The sequence below is a fragment of the Seriola aureovittata genome, chromosome 14, assembly GCF_021018895.1.
Source record: "Seriola aureovittata isolate HTS-2021-v1 ecotype China chromosome 14, ASM2101889v1, whole genome shotgun sequence".
Taxonomy (NCBI): domain Eukaryota; kingdom Metazoa; phylum Chordata; class Actinopteri; order Carangiformes; family Carangidae; genus Seriola; species Seriola aureovittata.
This window is the reverse complement of record NC_079377.1, coordinates 1,040,093-1,058,840: the sequence shown is the minus strand read 5'-3', so window position 1 is coordinate 1,058,840 and position 18,748 is coordinate 1,040,093. Positions and strand designations below refer to the sequence as shown.

General features: G+C 40.3%; 1 protein-coding gene across 1 annotated transcript; it reads left to right on the top strand.

Moving 5' to 3' along the window:
• Nucleotides 1–9,749: 9,749 nt before the first annotated feature.
• Nucleotides 9,750–17,528, top strand: si:ch211-125o16.4 (neuroblast differentiation-associated protein AHNAK). Its single transcript, XM_056396012.1, has 5 exons — nt 9,750–9,832; nt 11,763–11,834; nt 12,027–12,141; nt 12,225–12,400; nt 12,940–17,528. Exons 2-5 carry the CDS (start codon nt 11,829–11,831, stop codon nt 16,981–16,983), a joined length of 4,341 nt encoding a protein of 1,446 aa, XP_056251987.1. The 5' UTR covers nt 9,750–9,832; nt 11,763–11,828; the 3' UTR covers nt 16,984–17,528.
• Nucleotides 17,529–18,748: the final 1,220 nt, after the last annotated feature.

The following is an 18,748-nucleotide window of genomic DNA, read 5'->3' as shown; positions in this document are numbered from 1 at the left end:
TCATAGTGTGGGTGAGTGGTTTGAGATATAATAAAGAACTACATAAACCCAACACTGGATCTCTCAATCTTCAAAAACCAGGAGTGACTGTCTGCATATTTCCTCCAGCACTCCAGAACCACTCAGTCTCAGTTTAAGATCAAAGGCCTTCCTTACAATGACAGGAGAGACCTCCCTCACCTCTTCCCTCATACTCCTGGACCTGTCTGTGGTCTAACAGGAAACACACATGAACCAAAAACTGTAGTTCCATCTTCACTAAAGGAGACCATCCAGGGTGACTGGAGCCCCCGTGTCCGCCACCAGGTCTCTGCAACTGGTTCCCTGTTATAGCCAGTGGAGGGAGGAAGCATTCAGATGCATTACTGAATGAAAAGTAGAACTAGAAAATTCCAGGGAAATTTTGAGTGCCACGGGGGCTACTGCCGGGATGAGTACATGATTTATTTCCAGTGTTCAAAAGTCACCCTGATCATATTATGGTTTTGAGAAATGTCTTGATATAAAAGACTCTGATATAAAACAATGTCACATCCCTCCATCATGTATTATGTGGGAAATATCTCATATTCTGTGTTGTTTTTTTTAATAAAACAAGAGGCGACATGTCTTCAAACTGGCATTTAAAGGGTTAAAATCCCGAAAACTAATAATCATTTGGTAGGTTTGAGCAGAACTGAAGTGGTTTAAGAGATTTATGCAAAAAAAGCAGAAAAAAATATTGATATATGATGATTTTATAGCATTTTCTTTGTGTGTCCTTTTTTGGACGCGAGGAACCCCAGAGGGTACAAAATGTGTTAGCAGTGTATAATAGACCTGTAACAGTAACTGACATTAGATTTTAAAAATATGTCAAAAAAGACACTTTCTTGCAGAAATCCATACCTTCAGCTGTAACACAGCCAAAATGATCAGCAAATCAAAAAAGAAAAGTGAAGAAAATGTCCAAAAAAGGACAGAGGGACCCCTGAGGGTTAATAAATCCCATGAACCGCCATTTAAATTACCACTATTATGTTTTTTTCTGTGCTAAATTTAACATTACTGGGGAGGAGAGCAACGCGACTAGAAGTGACAGCGAGAGAGGGCTAGTAGCTTCTCCTCTCCTCTGTCTCAGCGGAGACCGTCACAACTTCATTCACTCTTTTAACAAAACAAAAAAAAAAGCAACGAAGGAAGCAGTAAATGGACTTACATATTTAAGACCTAACTAAATGTAATTTAAGACCTAACATGCGGCTAATGTAAAGCTAGCGGAGCTTGGAGAGTTGGTTATCTGGTTGCTAGGCGCACGCACGCATGCACACAGGTCAGGAGCTGCCGTTGCCATGGCAATGTGAAAATCTGCCCAGAATTTGGCTTCTACATGGCTTCAAACAACTGCAAATTATGAGAAAACCGTTACTTCTTTTCATAAACCGAAAAGACCGTGAGAGACACTGAAACAAGAAGTTTCTACAGTCTCTATTTTATTCAGATATTCCTTAAAATGAGTGAGTAAGCTCAGTGCGAAGACAGAGTGAGATTCTTTTGAAAAAAAAAGACGATTACATTAGGTGTCAATGAGAGTGAGACAGGTATTGCTGCCGGACTCGGCACCCCCGTTTAAATTTTGTGCAGACCCTGCCTGTCAAAGTTACATTTTATGAATCCCAACAACTATGTCTACATTTTCAGAAAGAATTATTTGTCTCCTTTTTACGGTTTGGCCGCGAGCTCGAGTTAAAAATAAAAATAAAGGTTATTTTTTACTGCTTCACGCACTCTAGCCAACTGACGCTTTCACTCTAACTTTGAAGAAAAAGTGATTTGCACTCCTCCTTTGAGTGCTCACAGTTTGAAAAGTTTACATGTTATGTAAAAACAGTTCCCGTCTTTTTGAGAGAGCAGAAGTTTTCCTCTGTTTTATACTTTGAATCACATTTCTACGTGCAGGTATGAGAGAGCTGGGTGAGTCAGAAAAAAGGTGCAATTTTGTCGAAAAAAGGTGGGTTTCTAAAGAAAATTCCAATGCATTTCTAATGCATTATTTATTCCCAGTTTTTTGGGAATAACTTTGGGAAAAATTGGAATTTTAACACCAAAAGTCATAGCACCCCTTGCGGGATCAAGATGTTTTGATGTATATATTACCGGGGTTTTCTCAAAGCTGCGGGACGAGTTACGCGCCGAAATTTGGCGGAAGAATAATAAACCCGAAACAGAATATTAATAGATGCTCCGCCCCGAGGCACTCCTCTCAGCTATTCTAGCTGTAGAGGAGTGCCTCGGAGCTGAGCACCCGTGGCACTAAACATTCTGTTCCATGTAAAAGTCCTACATTCAAAATTTGACTTTATCAGAAAAATGTACTTGTAGGTATCACCAGTGGAAGAACTCATTGCGCAGAGCACTTTAATGAGGTAGCTGGTCGAGGTGGAGCACACGCTAATTAGTGCCGCGGGTGCTCAGCTCCGAGGCATCTATTAATATTCTCCTTCGGGTTTATTATTCTTCCGCCAAATTTTGGCGCGTAACTCATCCCGCAGCTTTGAGAAAACCCCGGTAATATATACATCAAAACGTGCGTCTTGATCCCAAAAGAGGTGCTATGACTTTTGGTGTTAAAATTCCAATTTTTCCCAAAGTTATTCCCAAAAAACTGGGAATAAATAATGCATTAGGAATGCATTGGAATTTTCTTTAGAAACCCACAAAATTTCACCTTTTTTCTACAAAATTTCACCATTTTTCTGAGTCACCCAGCTCTCTCATACCTGCACGTAGAAATGTGATTCAAAGTATAAAACGGAGGAAAACTTCTGCTCTCTCAAAAAGACGGGAACTGTTTTTACATAACATGTAAACTTTTCAAACTGTGAGCACTCAAAGGAGGAGTGCAAATCACTTTTTCGAGTGAAAGCGTCAGTTGGCTAGAGTGCGTGAAGCAGTAAAAAATAACCTTTATTTTTATTTTTAACTCGAGCTCACGGCCAACCCGTAAAAAGGAGACAAATAATTCTTTCTGAAAATGTAGACATAGTTGTTGGGATTCATAAAATGTAACTTTGACAGGCAGGGTCTGCACAAAATTTAAACGGGGGTGCCGAGTCCAGCAGCAATACCTGTCTCACTCTCATTGACACCTAATAATAAAAGAATCTCACTCTGTTTTCGCACTGAGCTTACTCACTCATTTTAAGGGAAATCTGAATAAAATAGAGACTGTAGAAACTTCTTGTTTCAGTGTCTCTCACGGTGTTTTCGGTTATTGAAAAGAAGTAACGGTTTTCTCATAATTTGCAGTTGTTTGAAGCCATGTAGAAGCCAAATTCTGGGCAGATTTTCACATTGCCATGGCAACGGCAGATCCTGACCTGTGTGCGTGCCTGCGTGCGCCTAGCAACCAGATAACCAACTCTCCAAGCTCCGCTAGCTTTACATTAGCCACATGTTAGGTCTTAAATTACATTTAGTTAGGTCTTAAATATGTAAGTCCATTTACTGCTTCCTTCGTTGCTTTTTTTGTTTTGTTAAAAGAGTGAATGAAGTTGTGACGGTCTCCGCTGAGACAGAGGAGAGGAGAAGCTACTAGCCCTCTCTCGCTGTCACTTCTAGTCGCGTTGCTCTCCTCCCCAGTAATGTTAAATTTAGCACAGAAAAAAACATAATAGTGGTAATTTAAATAGCGGTTCATGGGATTTATTAACCCTCAGGGGTCCCTCTGTCCTTTTTTGGACATTTTCTTCACTTTTCTTTTTTGATTTGCTGATCATTTTGGCTGTGTTACAGCTGAAGGTATGGATTTCTGCAAGAAAGTGTCTTTTTTGACATATTTTTAAAATCTAATGTCAGTTACTGTTACAGGTCTATTATACACTGCTAACACATTTTGTACCCTCTGGGGTTCCTCGCGTCCAAAAAAGGACACGCAAAGAAAATGCTATAAAATCATCATATATCAATATTTTTTTCTGCTTTTTTTTGCATAAATCTCTTAAACCACTTCAGTTCTGCTCAAACCTATCAAATGTTTATTAGTTTTCAGGATTTTAACCCTTTAAATGCCAGTTTGAAGACATGTTGCCTCTTGTTTTATTAAAAAAAACAACACAGAATATGAGATATTTCCCACATAATACATGATGGAGGGATGTGACATTGTTTTATATCAGAGTCTTTTATATCAAGACATTTCTCAAAACCATAATATGATCAGGGTGACTTTTGAACACTGGAAATAAATCATGTACTCATCCTGGCAGTAGCCCCCGTGGCACTCAAAATTTCCCTGGAATTTTCTAGTTACCATTATTATTATACTGTTTGGTAGTTGAATCAATGATGTGCATATTTTAAAGTGTATGTCTCTCACTTACCCTCAGTCCATCCATACACTTCATTCATGTGACTGACCTGCAGCTCCCTCCCCTGCTCAGAGGGACAAAGACCCTATTATCATTCTTATTACTGCCTAGAGTTTGGTGACATCATGATACTGCCGGCGTAGCTCCGCCCAACTTACTGCACACCTGACTGGAGAGCTAATTAATCAGAGTAATTGAAAACACCTGTGTGGATGAGCAGAGTCAGAATTTAAAGAAAGTAATTTGTAGATTTACAGACCAGACCATAAGTATTTGGACAGTTACATGTTTTTCTGTTCTTCTTTAAATGTTAAATAAAACATTGGATTCTACATTAATTACAGCCTCAGCTTTAATGTGAGCAGGTTTATATCAATATAGACAGAACTGTGTGACAGATATAACCCTGTGACAAACAGGGCCCAAAGTTTAGTCTTCAAACCACAGACATCAGAACACTCTTCGGCCCAATTCCAATTTGGCCCCTACACCCTCCCACTCAGAGATGGAGTGTAACTCTGTGTGGAGTGGACTCTTAATCAAGGGGGAGGGTGATAAATACACGGTTTGGGACGCCCTCACCTTTCTCCAATGGAAACAGGAAATTACCCAAAACATTTCAGAGCAGATAATTTTAAATCTATATTCATCTAAAAGATAATCTTACACACAGCATTGACAAAAATGTTGGTGTGTTGGCAATGACATGGCACATTCATGGCACAGTGAGCTTGTGAAAGGAACATTTTTTTCAATGCCCTGCTGCCACAAGTGGACAGTAAATTGCAAAATGAATGCAAACAGGCATCAGAACCTTTATGGGACAGAACCATAGACTGTAAATAAAGATGGACGTAGCCTCCATGATGCCAACAACAGGTTTCTGATAAGCGGTTTTGAAGCTCAGAGTGAGCTGCTCCACCATCACCATCTTGGCAGTGTCTGACTCCGCCCCTAACTCCCAGCTAATCCAAAAGTGGGCAAAGAGGAGGGTCATGTGTGGAGGTGAAACTTTGGTTCATGCCGGTTTGTGGCAAGCATACACTCACCCACCTATCACTCAAAGAGGCCACGTCCTCTATTACACATAACTTTTGGTGTCATTCTAAAAGATGTCTATTTTTAGCTTCAACTGGTCCAGCACTGCTCACCTTACTCATCTTTACGACACTCCACTCCAAGAAACATTTGTTAGCCAAGTGTCCAATTACCTTTGATGCCCTGCAACTTGGGCACAATGTGTTAAAAGAGTTTCACACACAGTTCTTTCAGTATTGATGTAAACCTGAGGAGGAAGCTGCTCACACAGGGTTTAAATTATGGTGGTAGTTGTAACCTGTTGAATAATATTAGAATATTGTATGTTCAACACCTCAGTTCACGTGCCTGTGCTGTACTGGGTTTCCTTTACCCCTGGAGAACTGGTTAACCCCCTGATTGTCATTGTATCATTCACACTCTGTGGTCACAGATTTAGTTGCTACAATAATCAGTCTTAATGATCTGCAGGCTGAGCAGTGATGTCCTGCTACATTCCTCACACCTGATTCAAGATCATCTGCCTGGGGGACTGGGAGGACAGAAACTGAACCAACAAACTGCTGAAATTCATTTCCCTATCAAAGGACATGTGGACATACACATACAAATACACTCTGCATCTACATCGCCACACAACTGCATCCAGGGACTAGGCTTAAAAAGAGTCATGAGCTCTGAATGACTTCGGTTGTTCATTGGCTGAGTTCTGTGGGGGAACAGTTCTTCACAATGCAACTGATTAACTGTAGTAACTGAATGTTAAAGAGGAACTCCATTCAGAATATCGGGATTCCTCTTTGTTGCATTTCCATTAGAAGGTAGATTCTGATGTGTTTGACAAACTAAACATTTCTGGCCATATTTGATTATTTTCAGTATTTTGTATATTTGTATGCTTATACTTTAAAATACTCTGTCCCAAAAGTTCAATTTCATGTCATTAATATTCAGTTATAAATCTCACATATACAGTGAGTGAAAAACCAAGGTACATCAGAGAAATCTCAAGTCAGCAAAAAAATACAGTTTTTCAATAGAATTTTATTAGTTATTATAAGGACAAAGTCAGTCAAAATATGTGGGAGTGAACTATCAAGAGGCAGCAGCCTGGAGATCTGAGCTGCACAAAGATAGAAGAATATCTGAAGCATCAGTGAGCTGAGGGGAAGCCTTGAGGTCGAGACAGTCAGAAAGACAAAGAGAGTCAAACGACACAAAACTATCTTACATGACAGTTAACAAATCAGATTATTAAAATCGTGCATGCACATGTTCTGGAGATACATGCATGTTTGGCAATAACATACCAAGAGTCGCAGCAATGCACAAACAAAATAAACAAACATAAATGTGATTCATCTACTATTTAGAATATGTTAAAGATTGACTTTTCAAATGTCCCATGAGGAAGGAAATCATTCAACGCACCTGTCAGACCTCAACATAACCTGCACTGGTGATTGACACTGAATAACTTCAGTTTGTTTACACCTTTAAGTGCATGTTGATGTGCCGCTTCAGTTTGAATGAAGAGGATCTGCACTGAGCTTTAGCTCAAGTAGTTGTCCACCGGACCACTGTTCACTACAGTATCACATACAGTGTTTCATGGAGCTTCATGTACCAACAACAGTTCCCAACGCAAACTCATTTTTCAATAAAAAAAATTAAAATGGGGCGGCACTGGTAGAACGCATTCTCTCTCCTTTCTACCTTTCCTGTCTCTCTCTCATTGTCCCTGCCATAATAAAGGCAGAAAACCAATAAAATCCAGTTTACCTGTCCCTGGTACCTGTACAGTTGATCTGGAGAAGGGGTCGACAGATGTGTCTTCTCTGATAGTCAACATGCCACCACAGCTGGAGACTCATGAAGAACAGCCCACCTATCCTGAAGAGTACGAGTCTGTGAAGACAGCTGAACAGTGTCTTATGTCGATCTGAGACCTTTGTCCAGTCTGATGATGTCATCAAGTTTATCTTAGAAGAGTAGACATTTGTAAAAGAAAGTCTGTATTACAAACTGGGGGCGTGAGGGCGTTTTCCTGGCCAGGTGTATTAGCAGATGCTCTTGGTTACATACTGGGAAATGTAGGTTCCATTGTTTTGGAAAGTGACCCACACTAGAGGTTAAAAGTGAGAATCTGATTCTGACCACTCTGTTACTTATCTCCACTCAGCTGTCTCCCTGCAGCCTTACCACACATCCTCATGACCCTCGTCACCATTAGAAGTTACGTCATGTTGTTTCCACCTGTCCTATCACTGTGACTCCACTGAGGAAGAGAGAACAGGACTCACTCCTCTGCCCCTGATGAAGACAGTAGTCTGGTTTCTATGGCTCATTGTTCAGCTATCGTCTTACACTGACCACACCCTCTTCAATCCCTGCTACACACACTCATCACATATTATTAATTGGTTGGATGGGTTGGGTGGTGACTCATGCTGCTTACTGTGGGTTGCTATGCATCTGGGTAAGGAGAATGTTGAAGTGATATTATCTTCAAAATGCCTGAAATGCCTGAGAACAGAATGTAAAACCAGTTCACCAGCAGAATAAATGATGGCGTGAAGATTTACCACAGGGTTCAATCATCGTGTCTCTGACACAGTTAACATGGCTCCCCATTAACATCACAGGAATGTTTATCACATTACCACCACATTGCATTCAGATATTTGATCCTCCCCTGTTCACTCTTGTTTAGATGAGATTGTTGAAACATAGAAACACACATAAGACCTCACACATAATGGGCTGGTCACAAGTATTTAAAGAATCAAAGTCCTTGTGATGAAGAATGTGAGTATCATTTCAGGTTGTGGTTGGTGGACGTGGAGCTCTGTATGATCACAGGTTGGACTTTATGTTGTCGTTATCTCTAATTAAAATCTTTATCCTAATTGTAGCTGCCAGAGAAATATAGATGGAATAAAAAGTAGAATACAGTGAGACATAAAGTAGCATGTGACAGAAACAGCCAAGGTTCTCCATTTTCAACCACTGTTAATGTAAGGATGATAATACAGAGGATAATTAGTGAGTGACCATGATGCCTCAGTACATTCAAATAATAAATGCTGTGGAGGTGAAGATGCACAGCAGAGCTCTTCTACCACTTAGCCTGTGTTTAAATCTACATCCATCTCTGTGTGTTGTTCATTCTTGACCTTGGAAAGAGCAGCTGACAGAACAATCTCTCCACCACGGTTAGCTAAGCTTAGCATAAAGACTTGAAACAGGGCTCTGGCTCTGTCTGAGGGTAACAGAAGAAATACAGACACGTCACCCTGGTAAAACCAACACCTGCTGTTTTTTACACTCTGCTAGTTAGTGAGTTTAAAGCTGATTTTGAGTTTGTAACCAGGCTGTTTCCCCTCTGCCTCCAGACTTCATGCTGAGCTCAGATACCTCCCTGCTTCTTACAAAAATGTTCAACTCACAGTTAGCTGATTTTCACCTCTGAGTTAACAGATCAAGTCGAAATTATTTAATAATTTTAAAGATAATTATGTACGTGTATTGTTTAACTTATCTAATATGTTGAGTATTTTCATTTTTAATTATATAATTGAGTGTCAGTCAATGCTTGTTTCTTTGTTGTATGCTTATATGCTGTTTGTGTTGGGATCCGCATATTGAATAAAGAATAAAGTTACTGTGAAGCATCCTTGTTGCTATTGGTAACCACAGCTTAGAATGTGGCATGTAGTTTAAATTGTTAACAAAAGCCAACGTTTCAAATCTGTCAAATAGTTAAGAAAATGTACAGAATCTGTATTTCAAGCACAATTATTTTTATTTTTCATATGTTTTTGCACCTTTGAGACATTTTATTTCACATCACTGAAGTGAACACTTTTAGAATTTCTTGCCTCCTGTCCTCCTGACTGCGTGATCATCATTTCTGCTTCGGTTGTTGTTACATGTCACTGTTGTGTTGATAGCACTTAGCACTTATTGTAAATGAAGTAAGTCTGTTATGATCCATTAAAAATGTAATGAGTTACATGTCCTGTGATTGTAGAAAACATGTATAGCATCAGAATGAAGTGTGTGAGATAAGTGTTGTGTGTTTTTGTTGCTAAGGATGTTTAGTTCTGGTTAGTCCTGTTAAGAAGGAGTGTTTCTCTCTTGTGCTTTCTAGCCAGGTTTCGGCTGCCAAGAGGCTGGTGCGCCGCTCTCTGTGACATATTTTGGAATCAAGGTGTGTGTGTGTGTGTGTGTGTGTGTGTGTTTGTGTGTGTGTCTTGCAAGGAGAACAGGGGCCACCAGGAGAGGCGGTGCTGATGTCGCCTAACCTGTTCTCCTGGCTGGCTTTAAGCTTACAGGCATTTAACAGGCAGATCCATCCCATCCTGTCCGACAGAGCAGAGGTGACACCGAGGAGGAGACAGCTGACTCTCCTCAGTTGGAGGCATCTGAAGCAGCAGCAGAAGGTGAGTCCATCACAAATCTGGTCTATGGCATCTTTTTGACATGAGAGCACTGATAAAGGCCCTCGACTGTGTTAGAAGAAGCTGGTTACTGACATTAAATAATAGAAATGAAGCATAGCAAATGCATTTTAAAGCCTTAACTCTGCTCAGTCATGTTGACTTGTTCTGGGGGGAAAATGTACTTGAAAACATTAATTTAAACTTTAAACTGAACTGAAATGAACATTAAAGTTTAAAGTTGTAGGTTTTTATTCTTCATATTCACTGGAGTTACATATTTTAAGTCAAAGGTTCAAAGGTTTTAATACAGTGTTTTGATGCATTATGGTCCAACTGAAACATCAAGACCTATCATGTGTCTCTGGCTTTAACAAGTGAGGATTCAAAACAAAATAAAAATGTAGATGAACAATATACTTTGTACCAAATGCTATATTTAGTGTTGGTAACAAGAAGCAACTGGGAAATGCCAAACTGTCATTTGACTCACACCCTGCTGTGTTACAACACTATTGGAGTTGATGTTTCCTCTCCTTTTCCCAGATACATCCATTAGTCACACCACTCCGATCATTATTACCATTCTTTTGAATCTGTTGTGACTTTACTGTTGATCCTGTCTTCTTTGAATCGCTGCCGATTCGTGGTTTGTGATGCAGAGCCTGAAGCCACAGTGCTGACATTTCACATGTCGTGTGGTTATTTCTCTCTTTTATTGCTGTGGAACTGTGACATCAGCTGCTCTGAGAAATTGTGATTTGATGACCACAAATCTCTGATGTGTATTTGAGTTCTGCACAGCAAACGCGTTGTTGTCTCAGTATAAACTATTCACCAGTTATGACTGTGGAGCTGTTTTTCCACTTGACGACATAAGAAGCTTTTGACTGTTGCATGAACACTGATGGGTGTTGACAACAGGTTTGTTCTGTAGCATCAGGGGACAGTTTGGATCTTAGTGGAAGCTGTGTTGCAAAACTCAAAGCCTGTTCTGCTTGTGTCTATGTGTTTGTGCTGCAAGTGAATTGCATTTGCATTTACATGCGAAGCTATTGGGGTGTGGTTGAAGTGTGTGTGTGTGTGTGTGTGTGTGTGTGTGTGCGTGTGCATGTGTGCGCGCGTGCGCGTGTGTGCGTGTGTGTGAGTGCTCAGCAGTGTGGCATGTCAGTCAGAATGTATCCAAACTGACTGGTTTGGATTCATACATTCCCCTGAACAAACCTGGCGCAGGCTTTGGATTCCTGAGGCTTGAGGTGATGTGTGTGTGGGTGTCGTTTCTCCATCAGTCAGGGTAAAGGCAGGTGAAGAACTCAAGGATGTGTAGAGGGATGAGTTGACCCCCACTGGTGTTTGCTGTGATTCCGTATGATGGTGCTGTTTGTGCTGCCATCGTCTCCTCTACCAAGGTCAAAGTTCATGTTCTAACTGTGTGTCTTCATCTGGGGTCAAATTTCAGGACTTGCTACGTACTTTAGGTCACTTGTACATAGATCAAATTAAACATGAAAACAAGCCATAAATCAAGTCAGATGATGGTTAAACAGTTAAAAGGTCCAAATAGCGGCGCTAGAATCTAATGCACACACCTGTATTTGGAAGCAGTTCAATACTTCTACATCAGTTTGAACCAAATCAAACCAAGAACAAGAAATACCAAATCATCTTGTTCATTTTGGACATTGTTTAAAAATTAATTACATAGTGAAAACCTGAACTGGTGCTTTATTAGAATGAAAACCATGTTGCTGGCTGTGTCCATCTAAGTGAAAGAAGGAACAGCTTTTCATGAACAGTAATAATGACTAATATTCAATAATCTTTTATTGGAGTCAGTTTACAGAGATTCGATTGTCGTCTTGCAGAAGCTACACAGTGTATAACCCATTCACATAAACCTATAAGTAATGTTGCTTTTCTCTGGTGTTCACAGGTAACTCTACTGTGGTTCTGAGATCCCGTGGTTTCTTGATATGTGGATGTAAACACAAAACACAAAATGATGGTGAGTACGACAAACTAACACAAAAAACATCTAAGAAATATTTAGGATAGTAAAATTGCAAATGTAGACCTTCTTTTTTAATACTTAATTTACAATTTTCAGTTTTACACAAACAAAATGTCAATGGTCTTTATCCATGTCGACAAGATAGACGATGTCTTATGTTGTGTATTATAACCACTTTAAATCCAGAGCGCAGACAGCAAGAGTATTTCAGAGTGCCTGGTCCTGGACGACTCAGAGAAAGGAGTCATCATTAAAGGAATCACTGACGACACCATCACCGCAAAGAGTGGGCTGCAAGCAGGTGAGAGAGAAATCTTTGGACAGAGGACAGTCCAGACCAGACCAGAATCTATGGCTTTAGTGAGTTGTTTCTGTGTGTTACAGGGGATGAGATTGTTGCAGCCACTATACACCTGGACCACCTCAACAAAAATGAAGTGCTGAACATCCTGAGGGTCTTGGAGCCGTATGATAACAATATGAAGGTCTTGACAAAGAAGGAGCTGAACACCAGTGTGGGACTTGGCTCCCTCGGATTAGGTCTCAAAGACTCTGCAGAGGTAAGACGTCATAACCAAAGCCAAGGCTAAAATTAAAGAGTTTATTTCACCCAAATTAAAAAGGAAACACTGAACAGTAGTAGTTTCCATCCATGCAGATAGTTCTGGCTCCACCCCACTGCAGTGGGGTGCTATGATGCTCACAGCATTGAAAAATAACATTTAGTTAATAGTTGTGAACAGTTTTAAACAGGATGTATAATATCTTCATGCAAAATAGTTCTGATAACATATATGAAACCAAAACTATCTGTATGGTTAATACGTACTTTTGGATGAAGCGACCCACTCTGATGTGACGTCTGCTGTGTTGCATCCTCCACTGATATAATGTTAGTTTCTTTCAGGCCACTTGGAAAATCCCTAAAACCTGCAACAAATGCCTTTTTGCACATTTTATGAATTAATTTAATTGTCAGAAAACATATTAATAGTAACAGCGTCTTCATATATGAACAAGTGAGAGTTGCTTTAAATTATGTTTCAGTGGTTTTAAAGTGTGTGTTAACTTAATGTGTTTATCACTTCATCACCAACAGATGTCACTGGACGCACCAGCTGTTTCCTTTGATGGCCTGAATGGAAAGTTAAATGCTGCTCAGGGATTGGGTGGTGAAATAAGTGGTCCCACTCTCAATGGAGACCTTCCCAGTTTCGGTCTAAATAAGCCCTCAGCTGATGCTGATGCCAGGTTCTCAATGCCCTCTGTAGGACTGACTGGACCAGATATAAAAGGAGATCTAGATGGCACCCTCAAAGCTCCTGATGTCAGTGTCAACACACCCAGTGCCTCGATCGATGTCAAGAAACCAGAAATCAAGACCGGCAACGGAAAATACAAGGCCCCAAAATTCACCATGCCACACTTCAGTATACTTCAGATCAAAACACCAAAAGCAAAAGTGGACATTTCTGAAGACATAGATCTCCCCTCTGTCAACGGAAATCTACAGACACCAGACCTGGACCTGTCAGCCCCAAAGTTAGATCTTAAAAGTCCAGATTTGGACCTGAATAGGCCAAAAGTGGATCTAAATGGTCCTGATGTAAATTTAGAAGCCCCAGATGTTGACATCGAGCCAGTCTCAGGCAAACTCAACTGGCCCCATCTAAAATGGAAAGGTCCCAAAGTTAAAGGGCCAGATGCTGACCTAAATGCTGACTTTTCTGCACCTGGTGTCAATCTCTCCACACCAAAGATCGATGGGGATCTAGGTGCTCCAGACGTTGATATTAACTTACCCATAACTGACATCAAAGGCCCTGTTTTAGATGTTGAAACCCCAAACCCTGACATCGATGTCCCATCTGGTAAAATCAACTGGCCGCATTTGAAGTGGAAGAAACCAAAAGCTGATCTGGACTTAGATGCAAACCTGAACACATCAGATGTTAATCTCTCTGTTCCAAAAGTGGAGGGTGGGATAAATGCCCCAGAAGTTGACATTGATTTGCCAAAGGCAGACCTGAAAGGCCCACATATTGATGGAGAAGTTCCATCTGGTAAAATCAACTGGCCTCATCTGAAATGGAAGAAGCCCAAACTTCATGGCCCAAAAGCAGACTTAGACATAGATGCTGACCTAAACACACCTGATTTAAATCTCTCAGGTCCAAATATTGAGGGTGGCATTATTGTACCAAACGCTGAGCTCAATCTCCCAAAAGCTGACCTGAAAGGCCCCGATGTAGGCGTTCATGCTCCAGATCTTGACGTTGATGCTCCATCAGAGAAAATTAACTGGCCTCATCTCAAGTGGAAAAAACCCAAACTTCATGGCCCCAAAGCTGATCTGGACCTTAATGCAGATCTGAACACACCAGATGTTGATCTGAATTTACCCAAAGCTGATGTTGATATTAAAGCACCAGATGCTGACATTGAGGCCCCTTCTGGCAAAATCAGGTTCCCAACACTCAAAAAGCCTAAGTTCTTGATTTCTGGACCAAAGGTGAAAGCCCCAGACGTTGATGTTGATGCTGATGTGAAAGCACCTGACTTTGATCTGAATCTACCTAAAGCTGGTATTGATGTTGAAGCACCAAATGTAGACATTGACGCTCCATCTGGGAAGCTCAAATTTCCCACTCTTAAAAAGCCAAAGTGGTTAGTTTCAGGTCCAAAGGTTAGTGGTCCTGATGTTGATCTAGATGTTTCAGCTCCTAAATTGGATCTTTCTGCTCCCAAGATTGATAGTGAAATAAATGCACCAGATGTAAATCTAAACTTACCAAAAGCTGATCTGGAAGGCCCCAAGTTAAACATCAATGCTCCAGATGTTGAAGACCCATCTGGAAAATTCAAATGGTTCACTCTAAAGAAACCCAAATTTGGCACACTGAAGGGCCCAAAGGCTGACATTGATGCTGATGTGAAGGTACCAGATGTGGACCTCAAGGGGCATGATGTGGATTTGAGAGTGCCAGATGTTAATCTTTCTGCACCAAATATTAAGGGTGGGATTGATGCGCCAGACCTAAGTATCAACATGCCTAATGCTGATGTCAAAGTTCCAGATGTGGATCTTAAGGGTCCAGATCTTGACCTTGACCCACCTGATGGAAAACTGAAGTTTCCTAAATTCAAGCTACCAACACTCAAAGGGCCAAAAGTCAAGGGTCCAGAATTACTTGCTGATTTAAAAGCACCAGACATTGACCCTAGTCTTGACTTACCCAAGGTTGATGTGGATGCACCTAATGTAGACATAAAAGCACCAGATCTCTCATTGTCTGCACCAAAAATCGATGGCAGTTTTGACGCACAAGATCTTGATGTGAATTTACCAAAAGCCAGTCTCAAAGGTCCTGATGTAGACCTTCAGGCTCCAGAGCTTGATGCCTCAGCTGGAAAATTCAGGCTACCCAAAATAAAAATGCCAAAGTTTGGCTTCTCTGGGCCAAGAGTGAAAGGACCTGACCTTGATGTTGATGCAGATCTGGATCTGTCTCTTCCTGATGCAAAGCTACCAAAAGCAGATCTAACAGTACCTGGTGTTAATCTGAAAGAACCAGACTTGAATCTTTCAGTCCCCAAAATTGAAGGTGGTATTGCTGCTCCAGACGTGAATCTGAACCTGCCCAAAGCAGACCTGAAAGGGCCGGATGTAGACATTGACATTGACGCTCCTTCTGGAAAATTAAAGATGCCCACATTCAAAATGCCAAAACTTAACATTGGAGAACCAAAGTTACCCGATGCAGAACTAAAGACTCCAGATGTCTCTGTTCCTGATGTAGATCTTAAGTTGCCAACAGCTGATGTCAAAGCACCTAATTTAGATCTGGATGCTGATCTTTTGGCCCCAAAAACTAACATCAGTTTACCAGACTTCAAAGCTGGTGTAAAGGGACCAAGCGTGGATCTACCTAAGGCAGACCTCCAGGTACCAGATCTGAGCCTTTCTTCACCAAAAATTCATGGAAACCTCTCAGCACCAAACACAGATATCAAGTTGCCAAAAGCTGAACTGGAAGCACCTGATGTAACACTGAAAGCTCCAAATGTGGATATGAACCTGCCCAAAGCAGACCTAAAAGGACATGATGCACAGATAAAAACACCAGATCTAGCTTTGGATTCTCATATCGGTGACTTTAACTTTCCTCATTTCAAGCTTCCAAAACTTGGCCTTTCGAGTCCTGAAGTAGAAGTTTCCAGAGTTAATCCTTCAGTTGAGGATGGAGTAGAGGTACCCAAGGTGAACGTAGGCACTATTACAACGGATGACAACATCTCTGTTCCTGCAATAGACCTGAGTGCACCGAAGTTAGAGGGAGATATCAAAGGACCTGAAATACATGTGAAAGCTCCAAATGTGGATGCTAATCTTGAAAAGTCCAAATTGCCTAATTTCAAGCTTCCAAAGTTTGGATTTTCAGGATCTAAAGCTCAGGATCTTAGTTCACCTGATGTAAGTGTCTCTGAACCTGAAGTGAAGACAAGCCTGAACACACCTGTTCTGGATCTCACAGCTGAAGCAGATGCCGAAGTTAAAGGTTCTCCAAAAAGTAAGCTGAGATGGCCCTTCAAATGGGGACTAAAGTCTGGTTCAGACACTGATGAAGAGGGAAGTGGTGCTGACTCTGAAACTGAAGTGTCAAATGCTGAAGTGGAGGTTCCTGCATTCATATTCCATAGACTGCCCAGAAACAGCATTGATGGCATTGGAGAAATTGGTGACACCTTGGGAATATCAAAATTTGACACAGAGGCTAAGGATTATGTTGTCAGAAAAGGGATCCGCTTGCCAATGGTAAACACAACATCAAAAGCAGGAGAGAAGATCAACATTATGGAGAGATTGAAAATAGCAAAGGAGAAAGCACCCTCAGCAAATGTCTCCCCAACCGAAGCTAAAACTGTTGATCTGAAGCTTGCTGCCCCGAGTCTTGATGTCAGCGCCTCTACAGAAGTAGGAGACTCCTCTCTGGTGAGAGGAGGCACCTTTAAAGTAGAAAAGCCAGAATCTGTCCTGGGCCTGGAGGTCCCTGAAATTCTGACATCAGATGAAAATGACAAATTGTCATTGAGCCTCTCCAACATGCTTGGCCTTAATGTCAAGGATTCAGACACTGAGTAGGTCTGGTTACAGGTTCAGAAACATTGTAAATAAAAATACAAGTTAACTGTTGCCACAGTTTTCTGAAGATAATTCCAGCCAAGCCACGTGCAATAACTTTGGGTTGCCAACTTGTTTTTATAAACTATGTGTATATTCCTGTTATTTATATGAGCTTTTTTTTCTATACACAGTTGATTTTGAAGTTTGTTACTTATTATTATTAATAACTTCCTCAGTATTGCATATGATCACATTGAGCAGTTTAAGTTTCTGAGATTTACCATACCTTAAAAACTTTAAAAGATAAGTCAGTTGTATGTGAATGTAAATAAATAACTCAATACATTCAATATACTTGTGATTATTTCCTATAATATAAAAGAAGGAATATAATAAAACTGATGACTCGTTGGTTTATATCCAACGTAAATGGATACAACTCTCCATTTTACAGATCCGTAATTTTCTAATTAACGCATAAGAAGCTCACACGACAAAAGTGTGTAATTTTGTACTTTTTGAAAAACTGGAATTTCCTTAAATAAAAGCTCAATTTCACACAAGTTAATATCCATTTATTATTGGAAACTTCACTCTATATCATTTGAATTGTACATTTGCAAATTTCATGCTTGTTTAATATAAAATAAAGCCATAAAATAATGTGTTACTAATAAAAAAAAGATACCATTAAAAAAAGGTACTGTACTGAACAAACAACTTTTTGATTGGTCAATTAGGCTACTTAATTTTCCTTTAAAAATAAAATGAAAATGTTTTTTATAGAATTTGACATGTTTATTTCACAATGACAAAACAAGTATAATAAAGACAAGTTGTTTCTTCAAATGAAAAAAAGACTGACAAATAACACTGAAGAGCATTAAAGGGTTTAACTTTAGTTTTTTAGTTTTTGAATTGAACAAATTATATTTTTTTGTTGACTATTTTGTTTGATCTGACTAAAATAAGAAGATGTTTATGAAAGAGTTATTATACTTGTTGATCTATCATTTAAGTTTTGATGTATCCCACATAGCTCCATCCCACTGCCTCCACCCCACAGGAGGCAACTAGAACAGCAAACGAGATACAGTGTGATTATCACTCAGAGGTTGTGAAGAAGATTCTGCTGACATGGCGTGTATGAGTATGAGTGTTATAATCTGCCACTGCTCTTGTGCTTTGTTTGTTAAACACGCATACAGTCAGATGCACATTAACAAGACTAAGGGCTGATCACATGACCTGTGTGGTTATTTTACACTGTGTGGGTGCATCAGGGCAAAGTGCAGAAGAACAGGTTGAGGTGTACTCAGAGGGGGGGTGGTGATTAATAAAGTCACACCCCTGATCTCTGAAATAGCTCAGCCAATCACAGTTAGGCATGACAGCATTTCAATGAATGGAAAGTGGCTTCTATTGGAAATTATGCTGTTGTCTGGTTCTCAAACCTGCAGCCAGAAACAGGGGTGTCAACTGTTATTAGATTCTATGATCACATCAGTCGGACACTTTTTCAGTTTCATTTCTACCATCTCATGTTATAATTAGTCACATCATATTGTAAAATGCACCACAACATTTGTGCTGAAATGCGGTTCAGGAATAAAACATAAAATGCTAACTTTGCTCAAAATAAAGTTAGAAAGGAGCATTGACACAGGACAGATGAGCTGCTGTAAACACCAGAGTACTGAGTCATGATGGGCACATCTGATGTATGTAGTACACTATGGAGTTAGCCAGGTGACTTGCGCACACAGTGGACAGGTGTGGACAG